The sequence below is a fragment of the Apodemus sylvaticus genome, chromosome 1, assembly GCF_947179515.1.
Source record: "Apodemus sylvaticus chromosome 1, mApoSyl1.1, whole genome shotgun sequence".
Classification (NCBI taxonomy): domain Eukaryota; kingdom Metazoa; phylum Chordata; class Mammalia; order Rodentia; family Muridae; genus Apodemus; species Apodemus sylvaticus.
Genome location: NC_067472.1, coordinates 104761406 through 104776360, shown reverse-complemented (window position 1 = coordinate 104776360; position 14955 = coordinate 104761406). Strand labels below are relative to the sequence as shown.

Here is a 14955-nt window from a genome sequence, read left to right as displayed (position 1 = left end):
GACTAACGCAGCATTTCAGAGTGTATACAGTAACCTCTCAGATACTAGCTTGAGTGATTAGTTGTGCATTTGTCTATCCATCAAGGAAAATGAAAGAACAGCTCTCCTCTGTTTTGAATGTTCAGACGCATTTGAGCTATTTCTCCTGAATTTCCGCCTCTGTTTCCAGATGGCTGATGTCAAGCACAAGATACCTTTTGCTTGCTGATTAAATACATTCCAGCTTCTGCTTTTGAGAAAGAACTGCTTTTACAGCTGTCTTTGACATCAGTGGGTAGCCCAGTCATGCTGACTAGTGTAACACTTTTTAAGGTTGAAAACAGAGAAACCAAATCATTTCTCCCCAATAAAAATCTTGTTGTGATGAAGGCATTCAAATATGTACTAGCTACTTTTCACCCTGAAAACAGGATGTAAATTTATTAGACATTTTAAATGGTATAGCTTTGAGGATGTTTGCTGACTTATTAATATTCTGACAAGGCTAAAATTTTAGACATTCTTTTCTAAAAGTTCAGAAACTATAATTTGTGTTTTTCCAATTGGTACTTCCCCCCCCCCCAGATGCTAAGAACAGAACATAGGATTTAAAGCATTCTAGGCAAGGGCTTGAAAATGCTTTAATAAACTGGACCAAATTTAAATCTTAACCAATTATCAAATTAAATCATTATTGGGAAATGACAGAGACTATGAAAGTATTGCAAACCCCTTTCCTGATTTCACAATGCTTTGTGGAAAAAAATTTACCAAATATAAGGAGAGGGAGAGGAACCCCCCCCCCCAAATACCCAGAGACCCATGACTATATAGCTATTATTTTTATTTTTGTTTTTTGTTTTTGTTTTTTTGGTTTTTTGGATACTGGGTTTCTCTGTGTAGCCCTGGCTGTCCTGGAACTCACTCTGTAGACCAGGCTGACCTAGAACTCAGAAACCCGCCTGCCTCTGCCTCCCAAGTGCTGGGATTAAAGGCGTGCGCCACCGCTGCCCTAGCTATTATTTTTAGATAAGAATTCTATTGAAAAATGGAAGACAGAGTAAAAGCTAATGACATTTTATCTATTTATTTATATATTGAGTCATGGTCTCAAGGTGTAAACACTTGGTTTTTACCGAGTTTAAAAACTCAGGGTGTTCCAGGCTTGGAACTCAGATTGTAGATCATGCTAGCCTAGAATTTACAAAGATTTTTGCTTTTGCATCTAAGTTCTAGGATTAAAGTTATCCACTACCAAGCCATGACACTATTGGAATTTTAGAAGAAACCTAAATTAGAGTGCTCTGTTCTATAGACTTCTTCCTGATTAAAGTTTGAGTAGTTATTTCTGTTGCAGACTTTTTTTCCTATAAGAAAAAAAAAATCAATGGATAAGGTTGAAGAAGCCTTAAATAATTAAATAACTGGTACTTATTATTCACCATTGGGTGGATTTAACTATGTACCTCTTTAAAAGGAGGATGCCTTTTATTAAATAGCTGCAAAGTTATGTGCTCATGTTGTCCGTAGCATTGTATAAACCAGATGCACATTCCAAGTACTAACACATGTGCTTTCTGTTGTGAAATTGATACAATATCAGTATTCAGTGGATAACTATGTATATTTTAGACAGATAAGCTGTCTGTCCAACATATGCTAAGGTAGTACTGAATTTTGTATAAACAGGCTAGTTTAAAGATCACACAACACATCCCAGGTATTAGAACCTTCTAAGAAAACATTTAAAGATGTTTTATATGATTCTGATTTAAGCATCGTAATAATAATGTTGCTTTTACTCAGAATTGAATGAAAGAAAGATAGGAGAGGCACTTTTGCTGTTGTTTGGGTTTGATTTGTGAGAGTCTCACTATGTATAGTCTATACTGGCCTCAGATTTGCAGTGTAGCTGGCTGACCTCATCCTTCCTAATGCAGTCATTACAGGTGTGAATACAAACCATGCTGGAATATATTTACTTGTATATTTTTTTAATCAAAACTGATATATTGTGTGTGTGTGTGTGTGTGTTTGTGTATGCTAGGCTTCTTCCCTTTTGGTATTCTCTACTTTGTGTAAGCAGATCACTCTCTTAGTACAGCCCACTCTCAAGTGGTGGAAACTTTATATATATTTATTTCTTTTTTATTGGTTGTTTTATTTATTTACTTTTCAAATGTTATCCTCCTTTCCAGTTTCCCCTTCACAAACCCATCCCATTCCCCTCTTCCCCTGCTTTTATGAGGGAACCCCCCCACCCACTCACTCCTACCTCACCACCCTAGAATTTCCCTAAGCTGGGTCATCAAGCACCCACAGGACCAAGGAAGGGCCTCCCCTCCCATTGATGCCAGATAAGGCCATCCTCTGCTACATATGCAGCTGGATCTATGGGTCCCTTCATGTGTACTGTTTGGTTGGTGGTTTAATCCCTATTGGATCAATAGTTATATTTTAACAATTCTGCAATGTAGTATACAGATACCAGCATTAAACAAATACATAGAACACAGATAATAGAAGCTATGTTTCTCAGTGTTGGAAAGAAGAAGTTATAATAAGCAAGGTGGAGAAACTAGAACAAGTAATTTTGTGGGTAAATTAGAACAGGAGGCATCTAAATAAAAAATTACATAGACATGTGAGTAGTAAAAACATCTAGCTCTGTCCACTCAAAGTTCTGCGACTAAAGGGGGTACCATGACAGCAGCCCTAATTCCAACCTTCTTAAGAAAAGGTTTGAAGTGCTATTTTTTTTAAAAAGACAATAACAACTGAATTGAAGTACATTACTAAAATCAACATAATGGTAAGTATAGAGAATTAAAAGGTAAAAACTGTAACTCTTTAAAACAGTACTTTTATAAACCAACCAAATGATATCATTTCAAATCTTTTCTTAAGAAGGTTGGATTTAGGGCTGCTGTCACCATGCCCTCCTTTAATCTCAGCACTTAGGAGGCAGAGAGAGGCAGATCTCTGTATGTTCCAGGACAGCCTGGCCTGCAGATAGTTCTAGGCTAGCCAGGGTTACACAGTGAGGCCCTGTTTGTAAAAACAAGAAATTGCAAAAGAATTGGGGCCTGAATAATGGCTTAGTAGTTAAAAGCATTTACTTCTCTTATAGAGAGGGTTCAGGTTCAGTTCCCAGCATATACAAAAATGAATAAATTTAAAAGAGAGTAATTATAAAGCTTTTGTTAATATGAGATTGATGTGGGAATATGGTAAGGTTGTTATTACACCTTCCATCTACCATATGCAGTGTATTTACTTTTCAAATACCATTTATGTAACATTGGGAATTTTGTGAAATAAAGGCATAGCATATACAGAATGTTGTTTCCTAATATTTAAAAAATCCACCTAATGTCAATCTTAGTGAAATTGAAGTTTTAATTTCATCCTTTGCTGTGGAAAGAATGGCTACACACAGAATGGGAGAGCCAGGAGCACACTCCTGCTCAGCTTGGTGTCATGAATGGGCCGAAGGTTAAACCATCAGTCCATTTCCCAGTGCCTACTTAACAGTGGCTTTCTTTGTATTTCTTCACTTGTTAGGGAAATACAGCAAGTGTTATTGAATGGTAAAACAAAGCAAGTCTTACATCAGACACTGACAGCTTCTTAAAAAGTTGGAATAGGATGTCATTGGGTGTTCCAAAGGCTGTCTGATAGTACTACATTTTTATGGAAGTCACTGCTTCAGTGGGAATTATATTGCTAGTCAAAGGAATGTTTTGTACATGGTGTTCAAGTTAATGTAAATAAAAATACGCCTAGTGGACCAGTTTTGAGAGTAATACTCCTCCCATGGGTCAGGGGAGTGATGGAAGAAAAAGCTTTTTAAGGATAGCCAGCCATAACTTTATTTTCCTTAGCGAATTAACTAGTGTGGACAATTTTCTTTGTAATAGACCATTCATCTATATGATGTAGCTTTAAGCATAATTTAGAAGGTGAACTAGTTAAATTAAATATATAAAATTTTCTTAGAGGCATGAAATGTTATTTAGGACCTTCTGATAATGATCATGGAGTATTTCTGAGCATCTATGCATATTAGATCTTGAACAGCTGCGTAGAGCACATAGAAATCATGATTCCTGTCTCTGTGAACTAACTTGAATAAAGTCTTTCATCTAGAGAGCTCACTGTTTGTCCAGTTTATGAATCCCTCAACTCATCTCTGAAAGGTTCATTCAGTTTAATACAGTCCAGCTTTGTGGTTTAAAGCTCTAGAAACTGCTTTAGTGGTTTAGAATGCACAAAAAGTTAGCAAATTAATCCATTGATTTTATTTTTCTTTAGAATTAGATAAAATCTACTTTAAATGGTGTCTTTTTATAAAAACTTTTGGGAACTTGAGATTCTAGCTCAAGTTTAACTTGTCATTTGATATAGGCCTGTAACTTGCTGTGTAGACAAGTCCGCCCTTAAATTTATGGTAGAACTTAACCTCTATTTCCCAAGAACTGGGATTAGAAGCCTGGCTAGAATTTAACTATTTATGAACTGTATTACCTTAAGTAATTCTGAATATTATAAAGTGTCCTATTTCCTTGTGGTTTTAACAGTTAGGTCTCTGTCACAGAGTTAAGAGAAAATGTGAATAGATGCTGGCCTTTCCCTCTTCTTTCCCTCCTCCCTGCCCCCCACCCCTTGGTTTTTCAAGGCAGGGTTTCTTTATGTAGCCTTCACTAACCTGGAATTTGCATGATAGACCAGGCTGGCCTCCTGAGTATGGGATTAAAGGCGTGCGCCACCACTGCTCCTGGCTCCTTTCCCTTCTCTTAAGAGGCTCATTTTTTAGGCCAACCATGTTTTATGTGAAATGTTCTGCAAGCACTTTAGAGTTAATTAAGCTGAAAATTATTGTATCACCTATATGTGATTTTTTAAAAAGTTATATCATCTGTTCCTTATTTGGACATTTATATATTTATTTTTGGAAGCTGCATGTTGTTTGGCATTTTGTGCTTTATACTGCTTACTTCTCTCTACAGATAATGAGTTCTTGTAATTCAGGGATCTTGATTTAGTCAATCTTTTCAAATATTAATGTGCAGTATGAACTAGGTATTGAAATAAACTCCAGGGAATCTTTCTCATTGCTTTGAGTTATACGCATAATCCCTTTCAATCATGAGGATAGCCAAATTTGACAATATTGAAGAATTTATTTGTAGTCAAAACTAATGGTCATAATATCATTTTTCCTATGTTAAAATTAAGGACCACAGAAATTTTGATCCAAACATTTTAAACCTACAATGATAAAAACACAAAAGATTGCTACATTAGGAACAGTAATATAAGTGGAATTAATTTATGCAGACATTGGATATTTTAGCAACAACTAACTGCTAGCCATTATGTTGTAGCCTGAGGATATAGTACTTTATTGATAAGAATATATAAATAAACATAATCCCTACCTAGTGGAATTTATAGTTAACAAACAGAAAAATATTTAAACAAGATAGTAGCAGGATATGAGAATTATGAATAAATAGGATTGTATAACAGAGTAACTGAAAGTGTAGTAGTAGTTAAAAAGATAGAAAAACGATAAGGACAGACCTAGCTTGTGCTGCTAAGTTTCTCAGACGTCCATGGAAAACTTACTATGGGTCTTGGTTAGGAAATGGAAAAGAAAGCAATGAATAAGCGAGAGCCTTTTGGGGTTGTGATAATGGAGCCAGTTTGGAGGGCCTCCTACAGATTATTTGATTACAATAGATTAGAACACAGCCATTATTTAAAATATGAATCTATAATGGCTCAGAACTGAACTATCAAATATTTATCCTTCTTCTCCTTTAAGACCTGTATTTCAGGGGAACCAAATAGTTCATAAAGATAGTTCATTCTTAGAATTCCAACCTATAAATAAAGTATAATAAATTATTTTAGTAGAATGAAGTGAAATACTTGTACATTGAAACTGTTCTTTTGCTCATATTTATGAGTGTATGGTTAGGAAAACTAAGAGTCATTAAAAAACAAGAGGTAAGAATGTGACAGGTATGATTGAGAGATGGTAGAAAGATATTTTGTATAATGGAAACAACGTGAACAAGGTTCAGAAGTGAGAAAGATACTGTTATGTAGCTAAGGAAGACTTGCCAGTTGGGTTCCCTAGAGTATAAGAGATCTTAAGTGGAAGTACTGGAGATTGTAGTTAAGATGAGTTCTCAGAATACATCATATCTGGAAATAGTGGGACCCAGCTATTGCCAAGTTCAGGAAGAATTTAAGATTCAAAGGAGCTTTAGTCTTGCTATGCTTTGGATGGAAAGAATGCTGTTTCAACATAGGCATTTGATGAGTTAGGCTAAGTTGATTTGGCAGTAGATCTTATAAGAAAGGTACTGTGTACAGAGTAAAGCATGATTCTTTAAGTGCTTGTTCTCTAGTTACTCTGATAATTATTCATTTCAGCATGGTATTCTTTTTATGGGTATAAATATAGAAATAAAGATCTATTACATAGGGCTTGTTAATCTTGCTATTGGACTATATTTGTGTTTATCTAGAAGGAATATATAATAGTTAGAATGACTAGCCTACTTCCCAACAAAAGGTTCTTCTCTGTTCTAATCCTAAATTCTCAATATATACACAGATAAATACTCTGTTTTATTGACATTGATATTGTATAGGTTATAGTGAGTATATTTTTAGAAAAACTTTTTTCTATTTTAAGTGAATTCTTCTGCATGTGTGTGTTTTTAATAAAAAGATATTTAAAATCTACATTAAAATATGGAACATCATCAAAGTTTGCTCTTCAGGTCAAGAAACCAGTGTGTATCTTTCTGTTCCACAGTGACTATTCCTGTTCCTCTCCTGGTACATGAGAGTTGTGCTGCTGGAATATAGTAATGTGTCCCATGCTTCAGCCAAGTAATATTGGGAGCCTGAGATGGCAGTTGTGGTTCAGACAAGTAGTTTGGTTACATAAAATGAGTATTGCATAAGTCCCATTTTTCTCATCCTTATATATATTTTAACAGGGTATCCAGAAGTTGGCTAGTCAATACCTGAAGAGAGATTGGCCTGGAATAAAAACTGATGATCGGAATGATTACAGGTAACGTAGTGGCTTTGCTACTTGCGTGTGTGAGTTCGTGCGTGCATGTGTGTATGTGTTCAGTCAACTTCATATATCATTGCTCTGGTACCATCAGCTTGTTTTATGAGACAGTGTCTCTTGTGGGCTCTGGGGTTTGCCAATAAGGCTGGGGTGAATGGCCTGCAAGCCCTAGGGAACCTCTTTTTTCCACTTCCCTGGTGTTGGGATTATAAGGACATGCGATTACACCTAATTTTTTGTCTGTGTTCTGGTAATTCTATGTACCGGCGTCCATATGGCATGTGCTTTGTATTAAGTCTTAACCCCAGTTCCTATCTTGTTTTTTTCCAAAGTGGTCTTATTTAGATAATGTAACACTGGCTTTTATTTCCCCCCTCTTGGGACCAGTCTTTTTTTTTTTTTTTTTTTTTTTTTTTTTAAGCATACTGATTTTAGATCCTTTAGCTTATACCCAGAAATGAGGACAGTAGATCATATATTATGTATTATTCCTATCTGTGCCTTTTTTTAAAAAAAGATTTGTTTATTATATTAAGTACACTGTAGCTGTCTTCAGATATACCAGAAGAGATCAGATATACCGATTTCATTACAGGTGGTTGTAAGCCACCTTGTAGTTGCTGGGATTTGAACTCAGGACCTCTGTGAGAGCAGTCAGTGCTCTTAATCACTGAGCCATTTCTCCAGCCTAACACTGGCTTTTAAAAGAATTGCTTCTTTCTTTGCCTCTGTTCTTAAGACATAATTATTTTTAAAACTATATTTCATAACATATATAAATAAGCTTTGTGAATTAGATTATATCTAATTCACATATTCAGCATATCTTAAACCAAAATTATATATTAATCAATGCATGTATGATATTGAAAGAACAGAAAATACAGATTATTTTCTTATGAACCTATGAGCATAGAACACTGTTACAATAGTAATGAAACAAGATTACACTGCTGTCATGCTCATTGATTCATCAAAAGTAAATCTTAAATTTTGAAAGTTGAGATTTTTGTGAGCTTGAGTATTTCATATAACTCTAGAATTGTTTGTGTATAATAGGATGTCCAGAAGTTTACCCATTCATGTTCCACCTGCAACTTTTAAAGAAGGCCAGTGACAATAGAATGCAAATTTTGTACTCAGTGACCTACCATTACCTTGTGATTTTGTTTAGACTTTGATGCCTTTTGGAGCATTAAAATTTGGAGTTATTTATTGGTGTTTTTATTCAGAGATATCCTTAGTTTACAAGATAGAGAAGTATAAAACTCAGAATTTACCATCTTTTTGGAATTAAGACCGATTCCAGTGAACAACAGTTTAAAAGAAACTAGGATAGTTAAGACCTATGTATGAAGTGTTTAAAGCCTGAGTCAGAAAGCATGGTACAGAAATATTGATAAAGACTGACGTCATCAGAGCATTTCTTAAGAATGGGTCTAGAAGGTAGAATGATATTAGAAGAAAGCCCAATAGTTGTTTACATGGGCCACACTTCAACTTCCAGAGCCACAAAATAAGAGATGGCATAACTTTAATATTAAAGTAAAATGGGAAATAAAAATAGAAATCTTATGGATTTACCACTATGCAAACAATTCAGTTGAGGGGAAAGAGATACGGGAATCAAGTTCTAAATAAAAGAAATAGATAAAATAAAGCCTGTGGTTAGTATGCAGGTTCTGTTTTGCTGGTGTGAATCAGCCCTTAGGAGTCTGTGTTGCTGATACAGGATTGCAACTAATGTGTGATGTGTATTCCAGTTTGTTTAGATTACTATAGAAGGAAGGGTAATGGCTGTGCTCCTAGGCACACTTATAAAACCTTATTGTAAGAGGTGTTTTGAGCAAACAGTTACTGAATATTTATTAAATGCCAGACACTTGGCAGGAACTTTATTCTCATTCATTATTAATTAAAACAACCCAGTGATAGAAATATAATTACCTTTATATAGTAAGCCAGCTCTTAAAGTATACTTTAGTATTGGAGACCTTGAAAGATAGATTATCTTTCAGGACTCTCAGAAAGTAGCCACTGTTAACAGTTGTTGAATTGGGAAGTTATAGGGGTACATATCACAGAACAATCTTGGCTTACAGCATTTTTGTCTTAAGGAATGTGCAAGTCTTTGCCAGGGAGACAGCTTGGTGAAAGGAATCTGAGCAGAAGTAACATGTTGAAGGTATGGAGCACAGGAAAATACAATATTGGATAACAGTAAAAAAGTTCGGGATGGCTAGTGTGAAATCCGTAGGTTGCAGAGTAAACCTAGCAGTGGGTGTAGAGAATACATAAGTAAGCATCATAAAGGGCTTTGAATACCATGCCTGGGAGGTCGCATTTTTATTCAGAAGGTAACAGAGACATTGAAGAACGTCAGTAGAGAAGGTAATGATTAACTCTATGATCATAGTTTAAGGTAGAGTATACTATGGCCAAAGTATAGAACTTCAGAATTCTTGATTTATCTTCATTTGAATCATGAAAGTTATAGTAACAATGAGGTTGTGAGGGAAATTTCAGAGGTTTCTAAGAGCATGAAGTCAGAGAGAGGACTTACAATTGGTTTGGTTTTGGGGTTTGCCGGGTTTATTCTCAAAGTATAGACAGCTTCCTTTGTATCTAAAATAGTTCTTGGCACAGAAGCCACTTGATACTTACTGACTAGAAATAGTTGGAGGGGAGGGAGATTATACAGCCACTCCCAGGACTTTGTTTTTTCACTCTTTCATATTATTTTCTTTCTTTAATGTACTAATAGGATATCCATTTTTTTGTAGCCAGTATGTCTGTCTGTAAACACAGACTTACTCATCCAACTTACAGATAAAGTTGATACTGCTTCATGAAACAGTCCTTATGGTCATCCAGCTCAGTTCACCCCCTTGCCTGACTTTATTTTCTGTGTGACCACTTCCAGACTTTACCTTTTCCACGGCTTCCATGATTTTGCCATATTCCTTATAGAATGTGCTTGGCATTACTGCATCGGCAGCACATTAGGGACTCTGAGCCTTGTCAGCACCATCATTTTCCAGAAGCAGAACCTCCCTTCCTTTTTCAGAACCACTTTTTCCATCAGCGGCATTTTTTAAACTTCCTCTTGAGCTCCCACCTGTTCTGATGGTAGTACAAGGTCTACTCCTAGAAATTTTAATTTAGGTAATTTGAGAAGATGGTGAAGGTACTCTGGAAGAGACAATAAAGAGTTCAGAACTGACGGTAAGAATGGCAATTTCCAGTTTAAGAAATTTAAATTTTTATATTATAATCCAATTACATCCTTCTTCCTTCCTTTTCATCTCTCCAAAACCTTCCGGTAATACTCTTCCATTGTCTCTTTCAACTTATGACATCTTTTTTATTAATTATTGCTACATATGTATATGTATGCATATATACATATACTCCTAAATACATGAACACAGCTGATTTATATAGATGTTTGTAGGACTGACCATTTAGTATTGGATAACCACTTGATATGCTCTTTCTTTTTTTCCTACTCTCAGCATGCCTTAATTGCACCAAATTCTTTGTAGGGTTGAGGTGTTGTGGGCTTTCCCTCTGTCCACTTGTCTATTGGTGTTGTCCTTGTTCAGCTCATGTGTAAACGGTCACATTGGGAGACTCAGGGGTGTAGCTTCTGACCTTCTAGGAGACGCACTCTCATGGGAAACTTTATGATCCTCTGTTCCTTAAAATTTTCCAGCCCCTATTTTTAGCCTTAGGTGCTGAGTGTTTTGTAGAGGTTTTTATTGGGAATGGAATTGCCAATTTATATTTGTTTATTTGAAACCTATTTGGTTTTAGCAATTTCAGTTTCCTGTTTAATTGTGTTAATTGATAGTTGGTTTAGTTTAAAACCTTTTATCAGAGTAATATATGATTATCATTAGTTAAATAGTATAGAAGAGTATAAACAGTATGAAGTCTACCCTCTTTCTTTTTCTGAGTTATCGTTCTCTCACATTCTATCACCTGGAGTAATTGCTGTAAGAGGCATGTGGGCTTTCTGCTTTTATAGTTTTTTATGTGTAATTTATTCATGATTTATTCATACAGTTTTATTCTTTTTAACAGGGCTAGAGTTGTTATGTGCATATGTTCCTATAGGCATCTTTCTGCCAGAAAGTGTGCATATGCCTTCGCACATTTACAAAATCTACTTTAAACACCCTTTCACAGGATTCTTCATTCGTTTTAATGGCTGTTTCAGTATTTTAGTAAGGATGAGGCAGCCATTCATTTGCATGTTGGTAATTAATGACTGTTGTAAATATGCTATAGTGAATAAGTCTCCTGTGCTCATAAATGTATCTTTGCACACTGTGAACGTGTGACTGTGTCTGTGGGGAAATGAAATTACTGAGAAGGAAATGCTGGGTAAAGGTTTAATCTTTGCAGGTAGGTTTTCACTGTCTGTTCCTCAAAGTTCCCTCTTTGGCTTTCTAGAGATTTCCCTTACCAGTCCTGGTTGGCTTTAAATATTGTCTGTAGGGGCTGGAAAGATGACTCAGTGGTTAGAGCACTGACTGTCCTTCCAAAGGTCCTGGGTTCACTTCTGAGCACCCACATGCCAGCTCACAGCTATTTGTAACCAAAGGCCCATGGAATCCAGTGCCCTCTTGTGATGTGCAACAGATATGCAGACAAAACACCCACATAAACTAAATAAGTAAATATTGCCTGTAAGTTGACACTAACTTCTTTGTCTTCCACTTCTTTAGGTTTCATCTTCTCTTTTCTGAAATGTTAAGTAGCTGCTTCTCTCTGCTCCCTTTTTCAATTCCATTTGCTACAGTGCAACAAAATGTCTCTACCTTTCATTATGATTGTCTTTGTGTCTATGCAAAATAGGCCTTCCACTATGCAGCTGCTTGAAAATCTTTTGTTTTTATCCTTGCTAACAAAAGGAATTTAAATTTCAATTTATGATATTCAAAGCCATGAAGAGGCCTAGCTGCAAATTACCTGTCTTCTCATCTGCATCAGCTTTCCCTTTTGTCTTTGCTTCTCTACCCTGGAGAGCCTCCACTACAGTTTTGCTGCAGTTTTTATCACAGCTCAGCCAGGCTGCACGTTGGTCTTGTCCCTCTTCTTAAAATAGTCTCCTTTCCTCCTGCTAGGAACAGTAAGTAATACATCAAGAGTTACATGTTACAACACTCCCTACTCCTTATCATGCCCTATTGTAAATTAATCTTGTGAACTTACCAGGTGCTTGGAGATTATATCTCTAGGTACAGAGAAGATCAGTGGTTTTGTTTATTATTTTTATTAATTAGTTAATTTTTCTTTCATTGAAAATAGATTCTTTTTTCATATATATCACGATTATACTTTCCTCTCCCTCTACTCTCTCCAGACCTGCCTCACTTCTCCTCCCCTCCATATTCACTCCCTTTCTGTCTCTCATTAGAAAAGAAAAGGCTTCTAATGGATAACAGCCAAACTTACACAATAAAATATAATAAGATAAAGCAAAAACTTTCATATTGAAAATTGGACATGGCAACTCAACAGGAAGAGAGTCCCAAAACCAGACACAAGAGTCATAGACTCACTTATTCTCACAATCAGGAGTCCCATAAAAATACTAAGCTAATAACTATAATATATACACATAGGACTTGAAGTAGACCTGTGTATACCTGTGCTTTCTGCTTTAGTTTTTGTGAGCTCATATGCACCTTGCTTAGTTGATTCAGAAGACCTTATTTTGGTACCTTCCATCACCTCTGGCTCTTACAAATTTTCTGCCTCCTCTTTCGTGTGATTCTCTTGAGTTCTGAGGGGAAGGCTTTGATAGAGACCTACAATTTAGACTCACTCTCTCTCCCTCTTCACATATTGTCTGCCTGTGTGTCTCTGCATCTGATCCTATCTGCTGCCAGAGGAACCTCTCTGATGACTGGATAAGGAAGGCACTGATCTATGAATATAGAAGAACATCATTAGGAATCATTGTATTTATTATTATTTTTTAGACCAGTAGCATTTGGTTTTACTTGAGGTCTCTGGGCTGTCAAGTGTCAGGTTCTTGGTTCCCTAAACAGTGTTGGATATAGGTTCCTTCTTGTGGAGTAGGCCTTAAATCAAATGAGATATTGATTGGCTACTCCCATAAATCCTGTGCTGTCATTGACCTAACATATTTTGCAGGCAGGACAGATGTAGGTCAAAGGTTTTGTGGCTGCGTTGGTGTCCATGTTTCTCTTTTGGTACCCTGCAGAGTAACTTACCCCACCAAAGAGACTAGAATGTAGGGGGTAAAGGCTCCATGTCTGCTCCAATTTGACTTCAGTGAGTTGTGTGGATATTATCCTCAGCAATGGGGCCCTGCTATCAGTTTCTGGAGAACAACATTTTTTCTTAGCAACAGCCCAGGTTGTTTGGGAATTTCCATAGGATCCCTTGGCTAACAACTCAGTTGAATGCAACATAATTCCATCACTAGAAGCCTTGCCTGACGACAAGAGATGGCCAGTTGAAACTCTGTATTCCCCATTACTAGGAGACTTCATTAGGATCACCTTCCTAGATTCCAGAACGTTTCCACTGCACTAGGTTTTCACACCATCTCCAAAATGCTCTCCAATTTCAGCCCTTTCTCTGGGTACAGAAATCAGCTTTTGAAGACATGGTGCACAAAAACATTCCCCAACAGTGCTACATGATTATATTACTTGAGCCAGCATGTTAGTGCATCCTTACAATTCCCAACAGTCTGAGAGGCTGAGGCCCGAGTACTGTGACCAGAGTTGAGTTGAGCTTCATAGTGAATTTTGGCCTGGCCAGGACTATAGAATGAGAACCTGTCTCAAAATATCAAACAAACAAACAGATCTAGAACTTATGCCCAAGTGTCTGGCTAAGTATCTACATTCCATGCCTTTCACAACAGGCATTGTCCAGGGTATGTTTGCTACTAGAAATCTAGTAATTTCAAAGCATGTTTTTTAGTGAAAAGACCTGTCTTTTTTGTGCATTTCATATGATATGTGATATATTCACTTATTAATTCCTTCTTTTAATCTAATACATATTATTCTGTTTTGCAACACTGTTGTCGACAAGCACATCACCCTGCTTCTTTCATGGAGTTTTCACTTTATAGGAAAATAATTTTTCTATAATTAAGCAGTTTTATTTAAAAAATACTTTTTTTTAGCTGGGAGGTAGTGGCACATACCTTTAATCCCAGCACTTGGGAGGCAGTGGCTGGTGGATCTCTTTAAGGCCAGTCTAGTCTCCTGAGTAAGTTTCAGGACAGCCGGGGCTACACATAGAATCCTTGAGTTTTTTTTTTTTTTCTCAGTGCTGAGGAAAAGTATCTGTTATTTGACAACATGCTAGTTTATGAGTCCTATCAATTGTCAGACAGGGGCCATGTAAGACACCAGTTTTGCTGTATTATGTCCACTCGATTCATGGCTTTATTCACTCATGCAATACAGTGAATCTCACAAAGAAGCAAGTAATGTATTTCTACCTAAATAAACGCTCATGCCTAAACCAGGTGAGTGTACTATATGGAGTAATAACTAAGACTCACTGGTTGAAGATCATAGTTTATCAAGCTTTTTGTTTGTTCTTGGTTTGTTTTAGATTGGCTTGGCTTTTTGAGACGGTATCTTGTGTGGCTATAGCTGACCAGGAACTTGCTGTCTAGACCAGGCTGACCTCCAACTAGCTTGGGCTTTTCTTTTCCTGTCTCAGTACTCTCATCTGTCTATATTTTATATATTGTATAATCTTGTCATTACCATAGAAGAATTATTTTAGATATGAGGGAAATTCAGAAAGTAAAATTAAATCTATCAGTTTTAGTGTATGTCATTTAAAAATATTTTATGTTATAAAATATG

General features: G+C 36.3%; 1 protein-coding gene across 5 annotated transcripts in view; it reads left to right on the top strand.

Moving 5' to 3' along the window:
- Fchsd2 (FCH and double SH3 domains 2) overlaps nt 1-14955 on the top strand; it is a 186166-nt gene that overhangs the window by 73266 nt on the left and 97945 nt on the right. For 4 of the 5 annotated variants that reach the window (XM_052157215.1, XM_052157221.1, XM_052157231.1 and 1 more), the window contains exon 4: nt 7002-7078. In XM_052157215.1, coding sequence (XP_052013175.1) covers nt 7002-7078 — 77 coding nt within the window. Of the gene's footprint in view, nt 1-7001; nt 7079-9198; nt 9267-14955 lie in introns of those variants that run through there. The other variant, XM_052157239.1, reaches the window with a different exon arrangement.